The sequence below is a fragment of the Drosophila sulfurigaster genome, chromosome X (genome assembly GCF_023558435.1).
Source record: "Drosophila sulfurigaster albostrigata strain 15112-1811.04 chromosome X, ASM2355843v2, whole genome shotgun sequence".
NCBI classification, from domain to species: domain Eukaryota; kingdom Metazoa; phylum Arthropoda; class Insecta; order Diptera; family Drosophilidae; genus Drosophila; species Drosophila sulfurigaster.
In genome coordinates this window covers 8,138,091-8,161,627 of record NC_084885.1, presented here as the reverse complement: position 1 = coordinate 8,161,627, position 23,537 = coordinate 8,138,091, and the positions used below count along the sequence as shown (strand labels likewise).

The following is a 23,537-nucleotide window of genomic DNA, read 5'->3' as shown; positions in this document are numbered from 1 at the left end:
TTTAATTTTGTTTTAGTGTTTTCAATATGGTTTCCAAAGCAAAGAATAAGATCGAAAACTGTGTTAACGTTATTAACAGAATTGAAAAAGTTCTTAAAATATTATATAGAGTAATATTTAGAATAATATTACATATATTATATATATTTATGATAAATCACAAGTAATCTCAGCTGATTATGTGAATATGGGAATTTTTGAAAATTTAAAATTTATGAAATTTATTTTCTTGTGGTTATAAGTAAATTTATAATCTACCGAAAATGTACTAGCGATGGCTGCTTTAAAATTTGATTAGAAGCAAGTTTGCAGAATATATTTAAGGGGATTTATATGTATCTTTTGTTCTACATAATCTTAGAATTGTTTAATTGGTAGTTCATACAATATGAAAAAAAATTAAAGAGCAAAATGTAAAAAGTCAAATGTTTCAATGTGGTATTCCTTGTGCCAAAGCTTTTTATTGTAGTTCCCAAAAAGTTCCAGATTGTTTTAAAATTCAATTATGACTTTAGTTGAAAAATTTAAAATATGAGCAGTTTTTTAGGCTATTTTTTGTTGAACAGATTACTCATCATTCTTACATTCAATATCCTAAATGCTTCTTTAGTTACATTTTAATATCAAACAAGTAAGATTTGTATGTTTTTTATAAAATTTTTTTAAGTAATTTCAAATTTAACATTTTTTATTGATCCCGAAGTTGGCAACAAATTTTAAAGTTTAGCATATTATATACAATTTTGGTATACCGAAATAGTGATATTGTATTAAGCACTTTTTTAAGTGCAATTTGTTTTCCACGACAAATTCTAGAGGATGCTCTTTCTCTCGTTGAAAGCTGTTAGTAACGAGTTGGTAACTCGTTGCATTAAATCGTTAAACAATTATGCCAAAGCACACTTGTTTTTATTTGTATTTTATTTTATTTTTTTTTTTTGCTGAACTAGTTTCTCAACTCTTATCACAGCTACTTGAGCGCTAAACTCGAGCTGTGTTTTATTTAGTTAATTTTTGTGTGCGTGTGTTTTTTTTGTTTTTGTTTTTTTTTTTTTGCTATTCCTCGAAGAGTCTTTTGTTCGGTTTGTTCGACTTCCTGCCGCCTAGTAAACAATGCCATAACTCATGCCAGCATAAATTGCCTCCAGAAGGGGGAACCAGAATATAGAGTTGAACGTTGGGTTAACCAAGTGTTGTCAACATCGCCATAACCCTTCATCGAGCAGCTCGCGTTCGATAACTGTTTTTTGTTTTTTTTTTTTTTTGTTGGTGGCGACATCGGCAGCAGCAGCAGCAATTAATAATGCTTAATTTATGCTACGCATTCAACTGCCATTTGACTTTTGGGACACTCACAACTTATTGACAGACAGTCGGTGAAATATATTGACTACGACCAAAAATGAGAAAAGGGTTACAGTTTAAGAGCTAAGGGTAATGGGTGCATTTATTGCTGCACTTCAACTTCGCATTGAAGCGTTACAATCGGTTACAAAACGCAAACGCAAACGCAAAGGCGAAGGCAAATGCGAAGGCGTCTCCACTCGAGTGTAACCAACTGCCAATGGCCATAACAAACAAACGAGAAGTGCAGCAGCAAATGGTTCAAGACTTTCAATTAACAATAATAGCCAAAATTAGCTCTATCGCGTTTTATCTCAAAACTCGCTAATCCCCAACAAAATACGAAAACCGTTTTAAGCCATAAGTTTCGTGCCACTTTCAATTAGTAACTGATATCCACAAAAGGGAACGAGTTTAACGCTTGGCTTAGTCGAGGGTTAGACACGGCTTTAAGCCACGTTAATCGCTAATCGCCAATCGCTAATCGTTAGTCGTTAATCGTAATCCTGCCAGCGAGCACCCTTTGTTTTAGCCTTTTATTTGGGCGATTGCAAACTATGCTTTCATTGAATTAAGCGCAACACCTTCTCAAGCACCAAACAGCCAAGGATTAAGCACCTCCTTATACTTACACTTAGAATTCCATTTTGGCTTACTTACTCCTTAATAAGTTTCCCTCTAAAACTGAAATTCAATAAAAAATTATACTTACAATACTGTCCAAGTATTATTTCACTTAATCAGCAAACTGTAAACGCAGATTTGCTATTCACATGATGTAACATTTATTTTGAGCTTTGAAATCACTTCTTTTTTATACCCGCTACCCATAAGGCAGAAGGAGTCATCTCCGCCCCTATAAAGTATATTTATAAAGCAAGAGTTGAAATATTTGATAGTAATCAGATCGAAATTGTGTAATTTATATTATACATAAATTACTGCAATCAGTTCTTAGTTGCTTTTGCTGAGAATCTGGTATAGTATATAATATTTAGAATGTTGTACTATCTCCATATACCAAATATAAATTTTGATATACCTAAGTATTTATGCGGTATATTTTCGATATATTTGTAGAAAATGATTTTATTGAAAATGGGTATCTCACAGTCTAGCTTTAAACTAAAACTTTCTTTCTTGTTTCAATTCCTATCGAAAGTGTTCTACATTTTATTTAATTCACTTAGTTATTTAATTGAGTAGTGAGCTTCACTGGTTCAATTATTATCTCACAGTCTAGCTTTCAACTGCAGCTTTCTTTCTTGTTTCAATTCCTACCGAAAGAGTTCTATATTTTATTTAATTCACTTAGTAATTTAATTGAGTAGTGAGCTTCACTGGTTCAATTATTTAGTAAATCTGAAGACTAAAAAAATATTAATTTAAAAGCTATATATAATTTAGCTAATGAATGGAACTTTTCAGGCACGTCTTCACAAGTATTCCTAGCATATCTGCAGCCTCTTCGATGATAAGCTACTTATCGAGGTCTTCAACGATGTGTAACTTTGATTTCGATGGCAAATTTTACTGTTGTCGCCACAACTATCGAATGTATGTGTATCTGTAAATGTATCTGAAACTGCAGCATCACTTTATAGCATAGCATTTGTATCTGTGGCCACCACACACACACTCCAAACTGTTTATGAGTGTGTGTGTGTTTGGTTGTGTGGGGAAAGGGCAACTTAATTATGACACTGGTTATTTGCACGGCTTTATTTACGAATTTTTATTGCATTGATACAAAAGTCGCCTCCTGTGGATTTCGCAGCAGCAATTTCGCTGCTCATTTGTGTAAATATTTTGTATTCTGTTTTATTTGCTGCTGTCGCTCGCTGCTTTGTATACACACAAAAACATACATACAAATGTGTATCATTTTTATGTTGTGCTGTTTTCTGTTTTTTTCTTTTTATTTATTATAAATTCAATGTCCTTTGTCAATTTTGTTTGCCAGGCTGCGTTCCATTTGACGGTCAAGCGGCAATGCAAAGTGGAGAGTGGAATGAGGAACGAAGAGGGAGGAGGATGAGGAGGAGAAACGATCCGACACCGGAGGCCACATAAACAAATAACACAAAGTGAAATAAAAGCGAGAGCGAAATAAATAAACCAAAAATAATACAATAATAAAACACGGCTAATATCTTGTTGCATTGCATTTCATTTTTTTTTTTTTGCTCATCTTCCATATTGTTCACCTTGTTGTTGTTGTCTCGTTATAGTTGTTGTTGTTTTCATTTTTAGTAATAATTTTTATTTAATTTGCTTTGTTTTTGTTTAATTAATTTTAATATAATTGCAGTGACATGAGGTGTTGTTGCTTGCTTTTTTCCATCGTTAATTTTATGTTATTCATTTATACATACACACGCACACACATACATACATATATCTCTATATACATATATATCAAATACATATACATATATCTGTGTGCAGCTGTGTGTTGTCTATACGGTTTTTGCTTGCATTTCGTTTAAATTTAATTAACTATAATTAATATTGCTTTTGCGTATAATTCATTCAAAAAACAGCTAAACAAACAAACAAACAAAAAAAAAAATCATTAATTACGCATATCGATATATATATAATTTGTTGTTGAAGTAAGTATATAAGTATACACATCTATATATACTATATAGTCTATACAGATGTGAAACATTGAAATAGCAGTGTCACAGAAACTGTTTTTTATTCCTTTGTTTTTGTAACTAAACTTTGTTTCGTTCGAAGTTTTATTTGCAATAGTATTTGTCAATTTTTAAAGCACTGCTATTTCATTGTTCACAGCTGTATATATATATATATATATATATATCTGTCGATTATAAAGAAAACAAACTGCGCTACAATTTTGCTCTTTTTTGAATTATTCAGTTTTCTTTTTATTTTTTATTTCTTTGCTGCTTTCGGTGTCTGTGTGTGAGAGTGTGTGTAAGGTGTGTGTGTGTGGGGGTGGGGGTGGGGCTGGGAGAGGTGCACAGGTGTGTGGAGGGGGAGGGATCAACTTAAAGCAGTCGCTCTTTATTTGTTTTGCTTCTAAACTTATGCGAGGAACATGCGTTGAATGCCATTTCAATATTCTCTTCACTTAGATACCAAAAAAAAAAAAACTAATATCTGTATATATATATTTATTTCTATATATTGTATATCTATAGATATATATATATATATTTGCATGTGTATATGTATGTAGTATGTATATATATGTATAGGCTCTATTTATGTTTAAATCAAAACACACACACAATCATAATACTCTTCTAAGTAGCTATTCCGAGTCTCTTCTCTAATCTTGTCTGCATTACAAAAAAAAAAAAAATCGTGTCTTGTTCTTTGGTTTTAGAACTTAAAAATTAACAAAAAAAGAAAAATAAAATAAGAGTACAAAAAAAGTCGAATAAAAATAAAATGTAAAAAATTACATAAAGAGCTGCGCTTGGCCTAGCTTTGTGATGATATACTTTGTATGAAATCTTTCTATGCTGTGAAGGATCGAAGTGGAGGGAGGCAAATAATGCTTCCTCTTAACTTCCTCAGTGGTGCAGGGGAATGCGGAGGGGGGAAAAGGTGTGTGTATAAATTATGCATTGCTGTTGTTCTTGTTGTTGTTGTTGTTGTTGCTGTTGCTGTTCAACGGTAAACGGTACACGGTACTTAAGAACTACATAAATTAGTTTAATTATAGTTATTTTGTTTATATCATTTTTTTTTATTCTTTTTTCTTTGCTTCTCTTTTATTTATAATTGTTTTTTCTTCATCGTGTTGTTGTGTGTTGTTTTTTTCTTTTTCGGTTTGCTTAATTCATTCAATTTACGATTACTAAAAAAAAAATTCATCCTATGACTAAGAAAAAAAATGTACGTTTTTATTTTTTATATTTTTTTTTTTTTTTTTTTTTTCTGTTCTTGTTGTTTATGCTTGCTTGCTGTTGTTCTTCTTGTTAAAGGTTACAATTGTGTATATATATATATATATTTATAATTTTTTTTAATATTTTTTTTTTGTTGTTTTTTGAGATTTACATATATGCGTGTGTGGGTGTGTCTAGGGATGTCTGAGAGTGTGTGTGTGTATGAAGTGTGGGCATCATCTTAGATGTTGCAAATATCAATATATATAACTATATATATATGTAGATACGTATTTCAATTTTTGTTTTTTTTTTTTTTTTTTATTTATATAAATTTGTTCAGCCCCTGGGCGTGTTTTACTTTGCAAAGATCTCTCTCGCTCTCTCTCTTTCGATCTTTCTCTTTCTATACATCAGCAGTTTCATATATGTATATATATATATATAGGGGTGTGTGAGTGTGTGTGTGGGATTTGTTACATACATATAAAGTTGTTATGCTTAAGTGCTAAAAATGGGGAGTTGCTCAAAAAGGGGATTCCAACTAATTGCAAGAGCACTGGGCAACATGTTTTTCTTTAAGGAAACGAACATGACTCCAACTCACTATCGCTATCTCTCTCCCTCTCTCTCTCTCTCTGTTTTAGTCTGTGTCTGTATGTGTGTCTCTTTCGCTCATCTGTGCTTTAAACTAGGTTTTAAAAGCTGGCGGGTCCTGCGCATCACAAACAATTTACAGGCTAAACTTTTATATATTTTCACTTAAACGCAAAGAAAAAAAAAAAAAAGTATTGTTATTAACACTATGCGCAAAGCGACCCGCAACGTCTCTAGGCTCTATAGGGTATTACACTTTTCTCTCTCTCTCTCTCTCGCTCTCTTTGTCTTGCTGTGGGGAGGGGGAGCTGTGTGTGTGTGTGTTTGTGTGTGTGCTATATGCTATATGCTACAATGCCTACATAGATCGCTATTGTTATTGTGTGTGTGGGGGTGTGTGTGTGTCGTCGTCGTCATAGCGCGTATTTACAGTCGCAAATGCTGGCCAGTGTTGGTTAACGCCATCAACTGCCACCGCTGGCCGCCAGCAAGTGATTGCCCCAGCCCCAGTCCCAGCTCCAGCCGTTTGTTGCACGCTAAAGCTGCTGCAGCTGCTGCGTTTGCGGTCAGACATCGACATCCAAATCAATGACCGAGCTGCGATCGTGCTCATCATCCTCATCATCATCCTGGTCATCGTGCTCATGCTCCATGCTCATCATCATCGCAGCCGTGACCACATCATCATTGTTGGGGCCGTCACCATCGATGGTGCGGCCATCCAGTAATTGTCACTGATCCGCCGCCGTTGCCGCTGCGCCATGATGATGCTGCTGCTGCTGCTGCTGTCCATGTGCCACATGCTGTTGCTGCTGCGGATGCCCTGCCAATGGATGCGCATGCGAATGCGGATGTCCGTGCGGCGGATGTGTGTGATGCTGTTGCGTGTGATGCAGCTGTGTTGCATCCTCGGAGAGCAGCGCTGCTGCTGCCGCCGCCGCTGCTGCTGCGGCTGCTGCTGCTGCGGCAGCGGCAACGCTGCCATTGTGTTGCACCTCCAACCCGTTGACCATCTTCTCCATGCTCTTCAGCTCCGACGGCGAATGTTGTGCCTGACGTTGCTGCTTGCTGCTGCTGCTGTTGTTGTTGCTGTTGCCGCTGAGCAGCGACGGCGGCGTTGTCGGTGACATTGATATGGGACGCGTCGGTGGCGAATGCGATGCCGCCCGATGCGGTCGCGGACTCGAGCTCAAGCTACGCGGTCCGCTATCGATGGGGCCACCTCCACCTCCCAGGGGCAGCACATTGGGCGGCGCTGAAGCATCGGCGCTGCCATTGCCGCCGCGATTGGCATTCGAGCCCGGGGTGACGGCATCAAAAGCGGAGCCCAAGCTGCCGGGCAGACTGTACGGCGAGAAGCGATGACTCTTCAGTCCCTGCAGCGGCGACACCGGCGTGTGTCCCGCCGCCGCGTAGGCGTGTCCGAAGAGCGCCGGATGTTGGGCGGCCAATGCGAGTTGGGCATTGAAGAGGAGTCCCGGATTGAGGCCGGCGGGATTCATGGCCGCCGCAGCGGCCGGATTGTGCAACAGACCCAGATGCGGTGGCGGATAGAGACCATGCGGATAGAGGTAAGGCAACAGATGCGGCGACGGGTGTATCGGTGGTCCCACTGATATATTCGGCGATGGATAACTGCCGGCGGCATTCAGGCCAGCTGCCGCTGCTGCTGCCGCTGCAGCTGCACCGCCGCCACCACCGCCGCCGCCAACGCCCTCCTTGGGACTGCCAGTGGAGGTGGGGCGAAAGGCACCGCCGGTGCTGCCGCCGACGCTTTCCGAGCAGCTCGAGTCGCTGCCGTCGCGCTCCATGTCGTCCGCTTGCAGGCGACGGCGCAGCGCGTCCTCGGCATTCGCGGCGGCTGCGTGTTCGCCGGCGCCAGCGCCGGCAATGTGATTGAACCAGGCGGCGAGGGCTGCTAAATCGAGCGAGTGATGAATAGCACGTAGTAGGTGAGGAGTACCGAGTAACGAGTAACGAGAGTTGAATAACGAGTAGTAAGCGAAGAGTAACGAGTAACGAGTTATGAATAACGAATAGTAAGCGAGTAACGAATGTTGAATAACGAATAGTTAGCAAAGAGTGGCGAGTAACGAGTGTTTAATAACGAGTGGCATGAAAAGTAGCCAGTAACGGGACACGAATAGTATGCAAATAGCATAGTATAAAATAGCGAGTAACGAGACACGAATAGTATGCAAATAGCATAGTATAAAGTACCGAGTAACGAGTGACGCAAAACGACAAGTATACGAAAAGTAGCGTAAGACAAGTTAAAAATAGTAAGTAAAGCGTGGCGAGTAATTTAAATACAATTTAGCGAGTGATGAGTAACGAGTAGCGATTAAAATTGTAAAGAGTCAGGTATCAAGTGTCGATTGATGAGCACCAAGTGGCAAGTCGCAAACGTATGGCAAGTAGCGAGTAGTAGCGTATCAAGTAGCGAGTAGCGAATGGCATGTAACGAGAAGAGCAGAAGAAAGAAAGAAAATTAATTAGTTAGACATTGTTCAATCGTGAGAGCCACCAATTAGCTACCAAAAAGGCAGAATGATGGAGATGTTGTTGAAAACTTACCCGAATGCTGATGTGCTTGCATCTGTTGCAGCGAGTGGCTCAATGGCAGCAGCGGACTTTGCGGCGGCCCCACCACATCCAATAGCTTATCATCGTCGTCCTGCTGATTGTCGAGCAGCGCCGCAGCGTGCGCGGGATGCAAATGCGGCGGCCGTCCGGCATGGCCCAAATGCAACGGCGCCCGTGAGCTGCTCACGTGCGTGGGATTCAATTTGTCCGAATCGGACCCTCGGTTCGACATCAGCGCCTGCCTGTAACAACAGTTGGGCGAAACACAATAAAACCAATTAGAACATCCAATTGTTCACATTGTTGAAAATAACTATGATAGTGAGAGATACTAAAACATATATCCATAGAGTGTTGTCTCTTGAGAAATTCAAATCGCAGAGATTTAAAATTGACAAAAAATATTTTAGGAGTTGTCCTTATTGCAAACTGACTTTAATTAGAGTTATCTTTAATTTATTTTGTAAGATATTCTTTAACATAGTTTTGAAGATCTTAGAGATTATAGAATCTTAGAATTATATTTTGTCAACATTTTTCTTATTAAAATCTTTGAAAATCATCTTAACATTAATCTTTCGCTTTTTCGAATTACTTCAAATTACGTTTCTTTTACACTAAATCCGTTGTATTTTTATATTTTTAATTCCTTCAATTCTGTTTTTATATTTTAAATTCTTAAAATTCTTCTTCGATTTATATTTCAAATTTTTTCAATTCGCTTTCTTTATTTCTCAGTGCCTTTGTGTTTTACTTATTTTTATTATGATTGCAAATTATCTCTTTAAAGATATTCTTCTATTTAGTTCAACAAATCTCAGAGATTATAAAAATAGTTGCAACTTTCGTTAGCACTCTTTTCACACATCCAATTTGCTTTAACCAATTCAAAAATTGTTTTATTTGTATCCTTCGTTTAGTTGCGTTTGGTAAAAAATGTGCAGAGTGTGTGCGCTCACAACGTATTTTGTCCGGGCTACTATAATATTTTGCAGCGCGATGTTTGTGTTGGTTTTATGAGGCTTTTTGGATCTAGCGGGCACTTGCATAATATTTTTGCTAGCTGGCAATATCTGTTAAATGATAAAACGACGCTTGCGGCCCATTGCAAATGTGTCTGTGTGTGTGTGTGTGTGTGTGTGTGGGATGGGATGGCAGAGGGAGAGAAGGGAGGGAGGTTTACGGCCGGAACCTTAATTGAAATGTAACAATGGCAGGCGGAAACAGCCGGCAGTTTGTGTCTGGGCCGACAATGAAATTGAAAAATAATTCAAAACACGTTAGTGTAATTTAGTGCTCCACACTGTCCGTAATATACAGACGGAGAAAGAGGCATGCCTCCCCTCCTCCCCTCCTCCACACCCTTCATATGTATTCTCCGCCCACTCTCTCTCTCTCTCTCGCAGTTTTCTACGTCCGTGCATTTTGCTTTTTTTGTTGTTCACACATCAAAGCAACGCTGCTGGCAGCGTCAGCTCGTGTTCGCCAAATTGGGCAATTTACCAACACACACACACGCACACACACACACTAGTATACACACCGTGGCAGACATGTATCATTATCACAGCCCCGGAACCATCCATATAAACAGTGGCTCGCAATAGCTTCCAGCTCGCAATTCACAATTCGCAATTCGCAGTTCACCGTTTGCCACAGGCGTCTTCTTTTACACTTAACTGTTTTTCCACGTATTTCCCCCAGCACCTGTGTCTGTGTGTGTATGTGTGTGTGTGTGTGTGTGTGTATTACTAATTTAATAGCAAATCAATTTGTGCTAATCCCAGGCAACGCTGCTAACCCACCCACTTAACAGCATTTGAAACGAGCGAAGAAAGAAGCAAATGGAGGCTAGAAAAGCAGCGTCTAAGGCGCCCAAAAGGGGCGAATTAAATTGTTGGAATAGCTCCAAATTAAATTAACTGCTCAACTCTGATAAACTTTATAGAAACTTGGAGTAGTTATACATTTGATTATCTAAAATTTATAGAACACACGATTATATATTAGAAAATGAGAATAGATTTCCATAATAACTATATATGGTATGTTATATGACGATTTCTACAAATCTTAAAATGCTTCCTTTATGCAATTGTATATTCGTAGTTAATTTGCCATTGAATAAGGTCCATTAACAAAGCGCGTAAATTCATTATTAAGCATCTAAATTTAAACTTTGCTATTGAGGATTCGAGTAATGTTTTGTTTTTGTTTTTTTTTGTTTCATTAAGTTGTTGAATCTGTACAGTAATAAAGTACCATATCATCACATTGTAGGGAAATCTCATTCGGCGCAAAACGTTTTTAAACGTTTTGGTAAAATGTTGATGCTTTAATCACCTCAGTGGTTTGGTAGATAGAAGTCCTCTAGCGAGTCTGTAGCTTAATCGAACAAGTAGTATTAAATTTCAAAAATGTAATCTTTGTTTCTTTTGGTTTCTAATCGGGCCCAAGTGTCGCGTATGGCGTTGAACCGCTCCTGTGTCTCACATGCAACTCGACCATAAATTTCAACACTCGCACAAAAAGCAACTAAGACGTTTATCTTTAGCTTTTGTAATGCACGATTCCCCCACACCCCACCCCGCCACAGACCCGGCGGGGGGCGTGGAGAAGGCGCGGCTGCTCTATAACACAAGTTGTTGTTGTTGTTGTTGGTCGAGCATTTGCGAAAAGGGCGTCGAAGGCCGTGCTAAAAGTTGGAGAAATTGCGCGTTTGTCTGCGTGCGCTGCTCTGTAATTTTTGAATTACGTTTAAATGTGCCCAGCTTAAGCCAGTCACACACACACACACACACACGCCTGTCTAGAGTTGATGTAAAGACCGCGCCCAAGCAAAAAACAGAATTTATATATATATTTAAGTGAATACCGACGAAAAATTGTGCCGCAATTGTCAACTGACGCCTGCGGTTATTTGTCTGGGAGAGACGAGTATAGAAAAGTGCAAAAGGGGAGGAAGGGCAGAAGTAGAGAAGAGTATAAAGAAGGAAGCTGGCGCAAAAGGAATTTCAATTGCGCAACCGCTTCTCGAGCTGCTGTTAAAACGTTTTCACTTTAGATTTCCGCTGTGGCCCGCGGGGCCCAAAAAAACGAAAAAAAAAAACTGGCCGGACAACAAAAGCGCGCCACACACACAAAATACCGCACAAAAAGGGGTTGAACGAAATGGGAAGGAGAGGGGGTTAAAGGCTAATAGCTATAGAGATGAATATCATTGAGAGCGGAAGCTGAGAGAGAGAGAGTGGCTCCTGCAAAGTTGCCACCAATTAGCGAGACACCCAATGTGGTGGCAAATATCGTCATGGCATTGTTGTTGCTGCTGCTAATGAAGCACCAGAAGTTAAAGCAAAAGGGTTAACCGCAGTCACAGACACACAGCTTAAGCGACGCCAAATAGCATTTAATGTGACTAAGTCCCGCTAATTGCTCAGCGCATTTTAAGCAGACTAATTGAAAGTGGCTGCTGCCAATGAAAAGAAAAATGAAAAAAAGTATAGCATACTTTACAGCGTCGCTAGTAAAAGACAAACTTTGTGACTTTGACTTTGAATTTGAGTTGATTGACACACGGCTGTCACAGCAATGACCAGCAACTTTTTGGCAAGACAGACATCAACAGTCAGGGGGGGGTGGTGGAAGGAGGCGACGGGGGTGTGTCAGCTAATGCCAATCAGAAGGCGGCTGTAATCAGTTTTACAACAACTCAACGGGAAGTCGGTTGGCAAGTAAATTGTTTGTGTCAATGCAAAAGACTGATGAAGTTGTTCCATCATCGACTTGCTGTCTGCTCCCCCCCGTTTTCCCTCCCCCCCCTGCAGGTCACTCTTCTACTCGCCCCCTCACTGCTGTCATTGTCAGAGTGAAAATTGATTTGTAACGTTTAACAGAAGCAACTATTAAATGTCATTCATCATTATGCTAAGTCAGCGAGACCGAAAGAGAAACACACCGAAAGAGAGAGAGCGAGAGAGAGAGAAATATAGAGAGAGGTAGAGCTGCTCGCCGGAAACCGGAACCACTCCAAGCTCAGCTTCCTCGTCCCCGGTTCGACATACAGTTTGTTGACTTTATGGTTATCCTTCAAAAACAATTGCAAAAAAGTCAAAAGCATGCCACGAATGTTGTTGGTCAAACAGGAAATTGAAATCAATCCATCAATATGGATTACAAACGCACTGCGGGGGCAGCAGCAGCAGCAACAACATCGACAGCAGCAACAACATCGACAGCAACAGCAACGGCAACCAAGGTGCCAGTCATCATCATCCACATTGGAAGCGACTTTTGTGGTCACTCGCTTCTCTCTCTCTCTCGCTCGGTCTCTCGGTCTCTGTGACTTGCAATTTGACAAGCAGCAGGCTAATTAGTTCCGCACAGATTTGACAAAAATTAATGTCTGTGCTAATCATGCTCTATAGATACAAAATGTGAGGCTCAGCTATAGATTGAGATACCACACAGTTAGACAAATGACTCGCATTCGCATTCGCTTTCGCATCAAATCGAATCGAATTCGAATTCGTAGCTGAATGTGAAGTGCACTACAAAGTGCTGATTAGTTTGCTTATCAACTTGGAATGGGGGGGAGAGTAGAAGTCCATGCTATTGAAATGCCATTCAATTGGATTTGGGCAACTGTCCTGACAACAAATAGAGAGCTTCTCATAGCTGCCTTGGCTACCAATTTCACAAATGTTGCTTCCACTTCAACAATGAGTTGGACGTAAGTTGCTTAAGAGCTTACTTTAACTTAAAACAGACACGTCTTGCAGCGTGCCACAAATTAGTTGCGCCAAATCATGCAAGATATGAAGAAGATGGATATAAGTATTCTATATAGCAAACACAATCAATGGCATATCTACCAATGTTCGTTGAGTTAATCTACTCTTTGAGCTAAGAATTAAGAATTATGCTGTCAACATTTAGTAAACTAAATTTCAAGTCAAGGAATAAGAATTTAACAATAAATTTCAAGTGTGACCGTATTCTATATATATCATAATTAGCATAATCTTTTACTTTGTTGTATGGTCACACTTGAAATTCACTCCTTTTTTGTCTATACATTCGGTGTGGTTAGAAGATTATTTGATAAATTACGACAAGTGGTCGGTTAATGCATAGTTATTAGAGTTTGTTTCTTAACAACAATTGGGTTTCATTTCCAAGTTCTGAGTGCACACTTGTCTTCATTTCCCCCTTGAGCTTGACCTTTGCTAATGGATCGGACTTAACTCTAGTGATACTCACTTCTTTTCCCGCTTGCCAGCACCAGTATCACGAAAGCCCTTCGCAAACGGATTGTTGTCAATTTTCAATTGAGTTATCTACACATTGGGGGAGAGAAATATGTAAGTAAACGTTGCTCGAAATGATTTATTATTTACTATATATGTATGTGCGATGGATTTTGGCTTACCTTCTCATTTTGATATGCAGTCACGGCTATAAACTCCGTCTCCTTGAACACGTACGTGCGAAACGTGGAATATGGTAGCTTCAAGATATCGTTGGCTCGCACCAAATGAAAGCGCGGCTGATACTTATGCATTGAGTTCAGTATTGTCTGTGGGGATAAGCGAAAGGAAGGAGAGACAAAGATTAGTTAGCTTGGCGTGTTAAGTACAATGGGGGGATCAATCAACAACACAACACAAAACAAGAAACGAGAAAAACGGAAAAATACGAAACGAAAGCAAGTCAGAGAATAAGCGACACACAAAGTATGATTTCCCCTCTAGAGTAACTTGACAAAACTTGACACACACAGCACAGCACAAAATACATATTGCAAATGGCCAAAACGCGGCGACATTCCTGTCCTATCCTATCCGGTCCTTTGCTGTCCTGTTCCGTCTGTTCTGACCACCCACCAAAGTGCACGACAACGGCAACGAGCGTGAGCGAGAGCGAGAGCGCCTCGAGTTTTGTCTCATAAAATATGAATTTGTCGGCAGCAAAAAGAAGGCAAGAAACAAACCCCGAAGACCTCCCAAGCTAGCAAGCTAGCAAGGCAACAACATTTGCAACTTGCTGCGGTTGTTGCAGCAAAAGGAACACCTTTTTAATTACCATAACTCGTCGAATCGACTTCGATTAAACGACAACGAACTGCGCACAGCGTCTAGACCGTTTTCTCTAGGCTGTTTTTTTTTTTGGGCTGCGTGTGGACCTCACAAGAGACGCTGACTGCCATTTTGTTCGTGTAATTTTGAAAACAAGCCGCGACTTTTGTCTGTTCCAGCGACTGCCTGTGGTTGCCGTTGATGGCGGCGACAACGGGCAGACAACAACAACAACAACAATCAACAACAACAGCAGCAGCAGCAACATTGAACTAGACAAGAACTTCATGGCGTAGTCTAGCCGATTGTATTCGCATTGTAGTATGCATCTTTTCTCAAAATACGTTTATGTATGCATAGTATCTTGTATCTTGTGTGTTAGAGAGCTTGATTCGCACGCCCTCGGCGCAGACCACCAATGGCGTCTGTGGTGTCATGCTCAAAGGTGTGACTAATAAGATGCTTGTTGCTCTTGCTGTTCCCGTTGTGCAATTGCGGTTTGTTTTGCTTTTGTTACCAACAAACCAACCAACAACCAATACGATTACATCGCAATGATTAGTTAAACACACTTGCATTTGTAATTAGATAACGATCATGGCAGCAACAACAAGTAGAGCAGGAAACGAGTTCTTTGATAGACAAGCACACTGCATACTTTTTGCTTGAAGTTGCTAATAACGAGTTGAAAGCCAGCGAGCGACTGAGAATCAGTAACAATATTTAGTGATTTATTGCTGAAGTTGAAGTAGTTTTAAGTATAAACAAAAAGTAATAATTGTAACGAATTGATTGATGATGTTTAAGAGCGAGTAATAGTGAACGAGTTGAGCAACGAGTAACGAGTTTTTAATAAAGCAAATAATTAAATAGTAACTAGGTTGATGTGATGATCGAGCAAAAAGAAATATGCGCAATACTAACGAGTAGTATTAATAAGATTTAAAAAGCAACGAGTAATATTTAAACGTTTTATAAACGTAGATGGGTGACGAAGTAATAACCTTAAAAAAGCTTCTCAGTGAACAATGTAAGAGTAGAGAATAAATAATTGAGACTAGCGAGTGAAACTAGTCAAAAATTCATGAATAATACAATTCTCTAATGAGTTGTATGAAAACCTAATGAGTAGCGAGTAAATAAATGTATTTGTCTAAAAGATAACAAGTAATATTACATCGAGTGACGAAACAATTACATAGAACAATTGTTACATAATGAATGCATAAGAACAAGATATGAATCAAATAAAACTGCTGCTAACAAGCCGATTAAACGACGTGATTAAAGCAAGTGCCAACGAGTAGCGACACAACTGATTGATATCAGCGTAACAAAATGCGGCAAATAACAAGTGACTCAAAGTTTTACACTTGGCAATTTTATGCAATTGAAAAATGCCTCAAGCAAAACACACACACAAAACTAAATAAGCTACTACTCTGAATGCATTCGAACAGCATTCACATTAAAATAAATGCTGTGTTGTAGGAATCATTGGACATGACGTTGCTGTGATCAATGGCTTAAATGCTTTAACAGCTTTTTATTGCCAGATGCCAAAAACGAAAATCTCGCAAAATAATATAAAATAATAATAATAATAATAATGATTAATTGGCAATGCGTCGCCATTTTGCTGTTGCTGTTGTTGTTGCTCTGGCTGCAGTTGCCAGTGCAACCAACGAAACGAATATTATTGCTTGTGACAGTCGGCGATTTGGGGCGACTTTAAAAGGCAAACACTTTATTGGCATGCGGCTAAAAGCTGTGGATCATCAATCAAACTCTGAGTGTGAGAGGGAGATAGATAGAGAGAGAGAGAGACAGAGAAGGAGAAGAAGAAGGAGAGCCTTAGCGCTTAGTTCATAAATCGTTTGAGCAAAATGCTGTGCTGCCTTTGGAAAATGTCGTTTGCTAATTTGCTTTAAATTTATTGACACATAAATTCATTTAGGCCGCCGCAGCAACAACAACAACGATAATCATGATCATTAAGTGAAATTACTCGTTGGTTTTGCATGCGTTTTGCATGTGTCTAGAATTTATTGATAAAACAATTTGCATTATTACGTACAATTGTATTCAATTTGTTGTCGCTGCTCTGGGCGTGGCTTCAAATTGCGAAGAGGCGCAAAATTGTCATTTAAAATGTGATTCGACGACGAGTTGTCGTCGCTGTCGTTTTGCCGAGTTTGAATTGCGATTTAAATGAAAATAACCGTGAAGATAGCCATAAAAAAAGCAAAAAAAAACCACTATAATATGTGCATGCACAATCATGTTGCCGTTGTTGCTGCTGCTGCTGGCTGCATTGCTGCTTTTCAAATGGGCATAAACAAGTCTAATTAGACATGAAGTGCGATTACACGGACGCCACGCAGTCGTTGTCGTTGTCGTCACTCGACAACAAGCAACACAACAAATCAGCAACACAACACAGCAATTGTTGCTGAGACAAAGAGACTGCGATTGAGACTCAACAACTCCGCAGCAAAGTCTTGTTGTTGATTGAATTGATGATTGGCAGCCAGACTCTAATGCAATTATGCGTCAAATATTGTCTAGATTTTTCGCATTATGATTGCCGCAAAACTAATGCAAAATTCAGCAACATTGCAGCACGTTGCAGCTAGTCTGTTGTGGCTGCTGCTGCTGCAGTTGCTGCTGTTGCTGCTAGCAAGTGGCACTCCAATCCAATCCGTGGGCCACTTAATCACTCTATATATATTGACCAAGTGACAAACTGATTGAGCCGCCGGCAGCCACGACCAAAAAAGGTAGCAGCAATTTTGGTGCTGCCGAGTTGTCAAGTTGCAAGTTGCCGTTGAACGCTGCCAGTTGCCGTTGCTGTTGGTGCTACGTGCAGTTGCCTTGGGGCCGCATCTTTCACGCTAGTCATGTGCCCCGATATGCCCGCCTGCCTGCCACATGCCTCCCCGCCCTCCCCCGCCGCCACCATTCACCCTCTGGCTGCAGTGACACGTTTGTTTTGGGCTTTTGCGTGTTGATTGCTAAAGGCGGAGTTGCTGTTGCTGCTGGTGCTGGTGCTGCTGCTGTTGTGATTGCTGTCGTCGTGTTGCTGTTGCACACTCATTGTTGGCATATTATCACATAATTTAACTGATGATGGCACCGCAGTTACTCTTCTTGTTGTTGTTTGCTTAACGCTGTGTGATTGCTGTCGTTGTTGTCAACTTGTTGTTGCTGTTGCTGTTGCTGTAGTTGTTGCTGCTGTCCATTGTCCGCTGTTGTTGTCGGTTGGCGTGCTGCTTAATTGAATGATCACTCACACTTTGATTTGGCATGTTTTGTTCACATGCAAGCGGCAATAACACAACACACAACACACAACAGCACATCAACAGCCAAGCGACGATCGCTAACGGTTATCGACAGTTTGCATCGACTGAACTATTAACTTACACTCCCGATATCATTTTGCTCGATCGTGAGTGAATTCCAGCAGCAGCAGCAGCAGCACCAACAACATCCTCAAATTACAGCTAGTTACACAGCTAGTGCACAGCTGGTTTGTGTGATCACACAGCACATGTAAATCGCATGATAAACAAATATTGTGGCGTTATCGATTACTATCGATTGCTAACAAGCTTGTAATTGCGCTTGTTTGCAGCTCATTTCTGAGAGTTAAGCACGCGCATTAATATATCGATTACGGTATATTGATATGTGGATTTAGTGCAGTCGATAACATATCGATTGCACTCAATCGATAAATAGTAGTCGCTACTCTGCACTTCGTTTCGAACAATATAAATTTAAATAGCTACATAATTTATGAAATTGTTATCGATACCCATCGATACCGATAGTAAGTGTTATCGATTAACGATAATCGATATATTGATAACACAACTACAATTTTAAGTAGAACAAACAATATAAGTTTAAATAGCAGTAGAATTTGTGAAAATGTTATCGGTAATCGACGCTAACGATAGTAAGTGTTATCGATATCGATTATTATCAATATATTGCCAACACAATTACAGTTTCAAGCAGAGCAGCAACTTCTTATTAAGCTCGCAGTTTGACAATATTTATCGATAGACTTTGTCGCACGCTTTGAGCTAATTTCTGTGACAACTGGCAAAAAAGACTTTAGCTAAAGTTCTAAGCACGCCGACGCTTGCAGCCTAATCTTTGGCTCGCTCTCCTCCGATTGTGGATTGTCTGTTATTGCCAGTTATTGGTCGCTCAATTAGGCAACACTGGCTACTGAGAGACTTGGCGATCGGGACACAGAGGCATGAACAGGGGGCAGGGGAGAGAGTGAGGCAGCTACCAAAACCATTTTCGGCTACCTGTTGACCAATTATGGACATAATTGAAGGCGCCGACAACGACAACAACAACAACAACGATGTTGTCGATGACGATGACGATGTCGCCTGTTTGCTGTTGCTGTTGCTGCTGTTGCTGCAGATGAAGATGAAGATGGGACACACAACGAACACTCACTGACTAAGCGTCTCGAGGCTTATATTTTCTTAATTTTGTGTTATTTTCTTGTTGTTGTTTTATGAAGCTGTCGCTGTATTGTCTTAAGCTGCTTTCTGAAAGCTAAATCGATATGCATATTGAGCGATCTATACCATAAATATCAACACGAAAACGCGGCTCGAAACATGTCTTAATTAAGCCAGCAGGTCAAAAACTAGCAGACGTGAAAGAGGAGGGAGCTAGTCTACAGAGAGAGAGAGAGAGAGTGATGAAGAGGGGAAACCGAAGAAGACCCACCATGCAGTCAGCCGGCTTTTTACATGTGTATGTGAGTAGACAGTAGATATATATCGATGCGTATATGTATGCGATAAATCGGTAAATTATGCATAATTTTATAGCCGAAGCAAAAGCAAAAAAAAAAAAAAGAAAGACAAAAGACACAAAATACGAGCAGTAGCTGGAGGATGTTGGCCCGGTTCTCTGTGTGTTATAGCCACCCAAGCGTTGATTCAACAAACGATGCTGATGCTGTTGATGTTGCTCTAGTCGAATTTCATTGATCTCTGTCTCGGAGATCTCTGATTTGCGGAACGCTAGAGTTGAGTGCGTGAGTCGATGTATTTTTATTGAAAAGCCAACCGATGTTTCAAATATACGTATAAAATATTCGAGTGAAGCAAGAGATTGAATGAAGTTCATTATTAAAAAAGTCTGTGTTAGCTGACTTTTTATAATAGAAAATGAATCATTAAAATATAAGCTCTTAAAAAGGGAAAAATGGAAATTGCTTTGAAAACTCTGCACAACAAAAAATACTTTCTAACATTTTAAAATATACCAAATTAATATACCACAAAATACTGAATACTAAAGACATCGCTAACACTATTTTTGGTATATTGATATAGTACTGTATTTTAAATTGTCAAATGCGCATACAGCGGGTATAAAAACTTACTTCTACTTTTACCAACAATTTGCCTGCCAAGTTTGTCTAAATTGTTAATCAAATATAAGGCCTAAAAATGTTATAGCTATGACCTTTAGCCATAAGTTTGAAACAATGCAAAAACCTTCAAATAAGTAAGGATTTCAAATATAGATATATTTATTTTTAATTTCTTTAATTGATATATATAAAGTTTTTTTAAACGAAATACTTTCGCAAGAGAACTAGAAAAATGTTTTTATTCAGTTAAATGCCAACTAAATTATTAACCAACAAAACTCCGATCATTGAAGTTATATATTTTTGTGTTTCTTTATTTTCTATTCTTCTTATTTTTTGTCGTGTCGTGCTCACGCGCTCATCTCTAGCTGTTCAAGCCAAGTTAAACTCTCACGCTGGGGATTGTAAGCAGTAGCTGATGCTCAAGGGAAAGACAAGGCAAGTTGATGAACATTTCATTTAAATAATGTCAAAATTTATTTACAATTTATAACAATTCTTTTTTGGTGGGCAGTGGCTGCTGTTGCTGTTGTTGTTGCTGTTGCTGCTATGTTGGTTTTTGTTGCTGCTATCTTTTGGTGGTCGTCGTCATCGATTGAACGGAAAATGTTAATTAAATGGATTTACATTTTAATGACAACACGAAGCAATGAAGCAACGAAGCAAAAGAGCCAAGAAACAGATTGAGATACAGGCGTGCACACAAAGCCCCCAAACAGAGTTGTTGCTGTTGCCACACAAACACACAAACACACGAGAATTTGTGTCCAGCTATGTGAAATGTCTGTGCTGGTCGCTCTTTCGTCCTGCCTGGCCTGTTTTGTTGCTATTGTTATTGTTGTTGTTGTTGGCGTCTGTGCGCCGGTCAAAACGGCGACAGCCAATTGCAAATTTGCTAAACAAAATGGGCGGCGTTTTGGCCACAACAACAACTCAGCCACACAGACTAATGATGCCTGCGCACAAGAAAACAAAAAACGAAAAGCAAAAAAAAAAGAAAACCTGAGGCTGCCTGCGACTGCGCCGTTTTGTTTTGTTGTATGCAAATCGCAGACGCAGACGCATTCATTGCTGTTGCCATTGCTTCGGCCTTTGCCTCCCTTCGTGCTCACCTTTAGCTATAGTTTCTGTGGCGCCGAGAGGCTCTCTTTTGAGTCACAGTCGATTGGGTAAAATAAAATGCTGGAGCACTCGATACACATCGATTTGCTTTGCTTTTCTTCATCTCTTGACTTTAGCAATTTGTGTTTTTTTTTTGCTGTATTTTGCGTTGCGGTTCGCTGAAGCGAGCGGCCAATGAGCCGAGTGAACAAATGCGCAGTCGATAACGATGACCATGGCAATTGAGATCAGCAAACTGTGGCGAACGAGTTGTTGATTTGAACTAAATTAGATAGCTAAGCGTAGCTTTAATATATTATCGATAACGATGGCCAACTTTTAACTAATCGGTGATTAATCGATAATAGTCACCACATGATAAATAATTGAAAGCGAACGCGACTATCAGAGATAGAGATGCATGGTATTCACTTCTTATCAAAGTGTAATTGTTAATTAATCGATAGTATTCATACAAAATATCGAAAGAACAGAAGTCTTAACCTCTTTGTTTTTCCATAGCAATTTCTATTCTCTCGATTACAAAATGGGAAATATCATTTAATTAATTACCAAGGAGATAACTCTTTGCTTTTATATGTTAAAGTCTAAAGCTGGCTAATTAAACGATAGTAACTGGCAAATAGTAGAAAATGTCGAAATAACAGCTCAGTCATTCGCTGTGCGTTTCTATGTTAATCGATAGCGTGATCGATAGCAAGTAATGCATACAATTTGCATTATTTGTTGGCTGGCGGGCTGGCTGACAACCTGGCACTCATAACTCCATAAATATCGATACACATTTATCGCCGCCACAGCGATGCGGCGTCATAAATAATGCAGCCCCCTGCCGACGAAGACGAAGAATTCACTTACAAATGAGCCAAGTTAGTTATGGCCATCCTGTCATAGATAAACGATCAGCATGGCTAATGGTGAGGCAGCAGCTACTGCCTCATCTCTCTCTCTCTCTCTCTCACTCACTCTCTGTCTGTCTGTCTCTTTCATGTACTTGACTATCGGCAGAAATGACAAATATTTCAAATGATTTCAACACTTTGCCGACTTTTGCGATTCGGGGCGGGCGAATTGCGAATTGCGAATTGCGAATGATTTGCGTTTTATTGCAGCTAATAAATTGAATTGGCGACCCACCGCGTTGTCTGAGTTGCCGGAGTCAACTATTTTCGCATTGACTATTTGTTGCGATAAGCTGGCCTTAAGTTGCCTTCTGCCTGCTTCTGCGTCTACTTCAACTGCTGCGACTTTAAGTTTTGTGCTGAGCTGAGCTGAGCTGAGTTGTGTGTGTTGCATGCCACATGCAATGCGACGACGCGCATGCGTGTGTGCATTTCAATGCAACACTGATAAAGGTGTTCAACGCTCGATGACATTAGCACCATCCAAATACCGCATGCCGCAATCAACTGGCAGCCCGCAAGTTGCCTCAGTTTGCCGTCGCTGTCGTTTTGCCATATTTGTCGGCACCTTTTGTTCTTCTTTATTAAAAAGGCGAATAATCATAATAAAGAACCAACAACGTTGTCGTTGTCGTCCATTTAGCCACTGAGTTTTGGATGAGCAGCCGGCTCCAAACCCGCCAGCGCCGAGTTTTGTTATTGCCGGCAAACTGCGTTGGGGTTCGGGTTTTTATTCTTCGTCTTCTCTCTTGTTTTTGTTGTTTTTTTTTTGTTTTTTTGTTTGTATTTTGTATTTCGAGTGACTTTGTCTTTGGGTTCTTTGGTGAGGTTCAGTTCAGCAGCTCGTTCGGTAGCTGCTAGACTTGGACATTAATCGATAACACTTGAGTATTTTTTCATGTTTTGCAGGCGAGCCATTAAGCGATTGTCCACCAATCGTTGTTGTTCTTGTTGTTGTTGTTATTGTTGTTGTTGCTCTTGTTGTATATTTAGGCAAATAAATGTGTGCGCTACGCCAACTAAGTAGATATATAATACATGATCTAGTTCTTTAACACTGCAGCTGCTGAACACGAGTTGAATAACCTCGGCAAATGATCAATCAATATGTCATTAAATTGAACTAAATAGTTGCCCAAAAGTTGTCAATTTGATGTCGACTAATTAAGAGTGTATAAATTGTATATCAAGAATAATTGTTTTCCATTCTGTTCAGTTCTTTGCTGTATTTGGGAAGCTTCAACTTAAGAGCATAGAATTGACCGCTAAGTGAAATCTAAGAGTAACTCATAGTTAAGTGCGGCAACAGAATTTTCTTTATATTTTCTATGCAATGTTGTCACAATTTAGTGTGACTCTTAAGCAATTAAAATATGCAGGTAAGTGCACAATGGTTGGCCGTTAAGTTAAGCTAATGTACAGCAGCGAGGCTGTTAAGCGAGGTGTTAAACTGTCTAAGGAAGTAACTCATTAATTTTTCTAGTGTTTAAGTTGTTATATTTGTAATGCCTAGCAACAAAAATTAAAAAACAAAAATTTTCATTTAACTAAAATGTCATTTAAATGCCAAATTATGCAAAACATTATGGAACTTAAATGAAATTGTAGTTAAATTAAATATTAT

The 23,537-nt window shown here is 39.5% G+C and overlaps 1 protein-coding gene across 7 annotated transcripts in view; it reads right to left on the bottom strand.

The window, feature by feature from the left end:
- LOC133848239 (optomotor-blind protein) overlaps positions 1–23,537 on the bottom strand; it is a 146,295-nt gene that overhangs the window by 2,097 nt on the left and 120,661 nt on the right. For 3 of the 7 annotated variants that reach the window (XM_062283728.1, XM_062283722.1, XM_062283726.1), the window contains exons 4-7: positions 13,825–13,971; positions 13,656–13,732; positions 8,388–8,647; positions 5,513–7,728 (exon numbers count right to left, since the gene is read on the bottom strand). In XM_062283728.1, the coding sequence (XP_062139712.1) occupies positions 6,542–7,728; positions 8,388–8,647; positions 13,656–13,732; positions 13,825–13,971 (1,671 nt within the window). In that variant the 3' untranslated portion in view covers positions 5,513–6,541. Of the gene's footprint in view, positions 1–5,512; positions 7,729–8,387; positions 8,648–13,655; positions 13,733–13,824; positions 13,972–23,537 lie in introns of those variants that run through there. The other 4 variants (XM_062283724.1, XM_062283727.1, XM_062283725.1 and 1 more) reach the window with 3 other exon arrangements.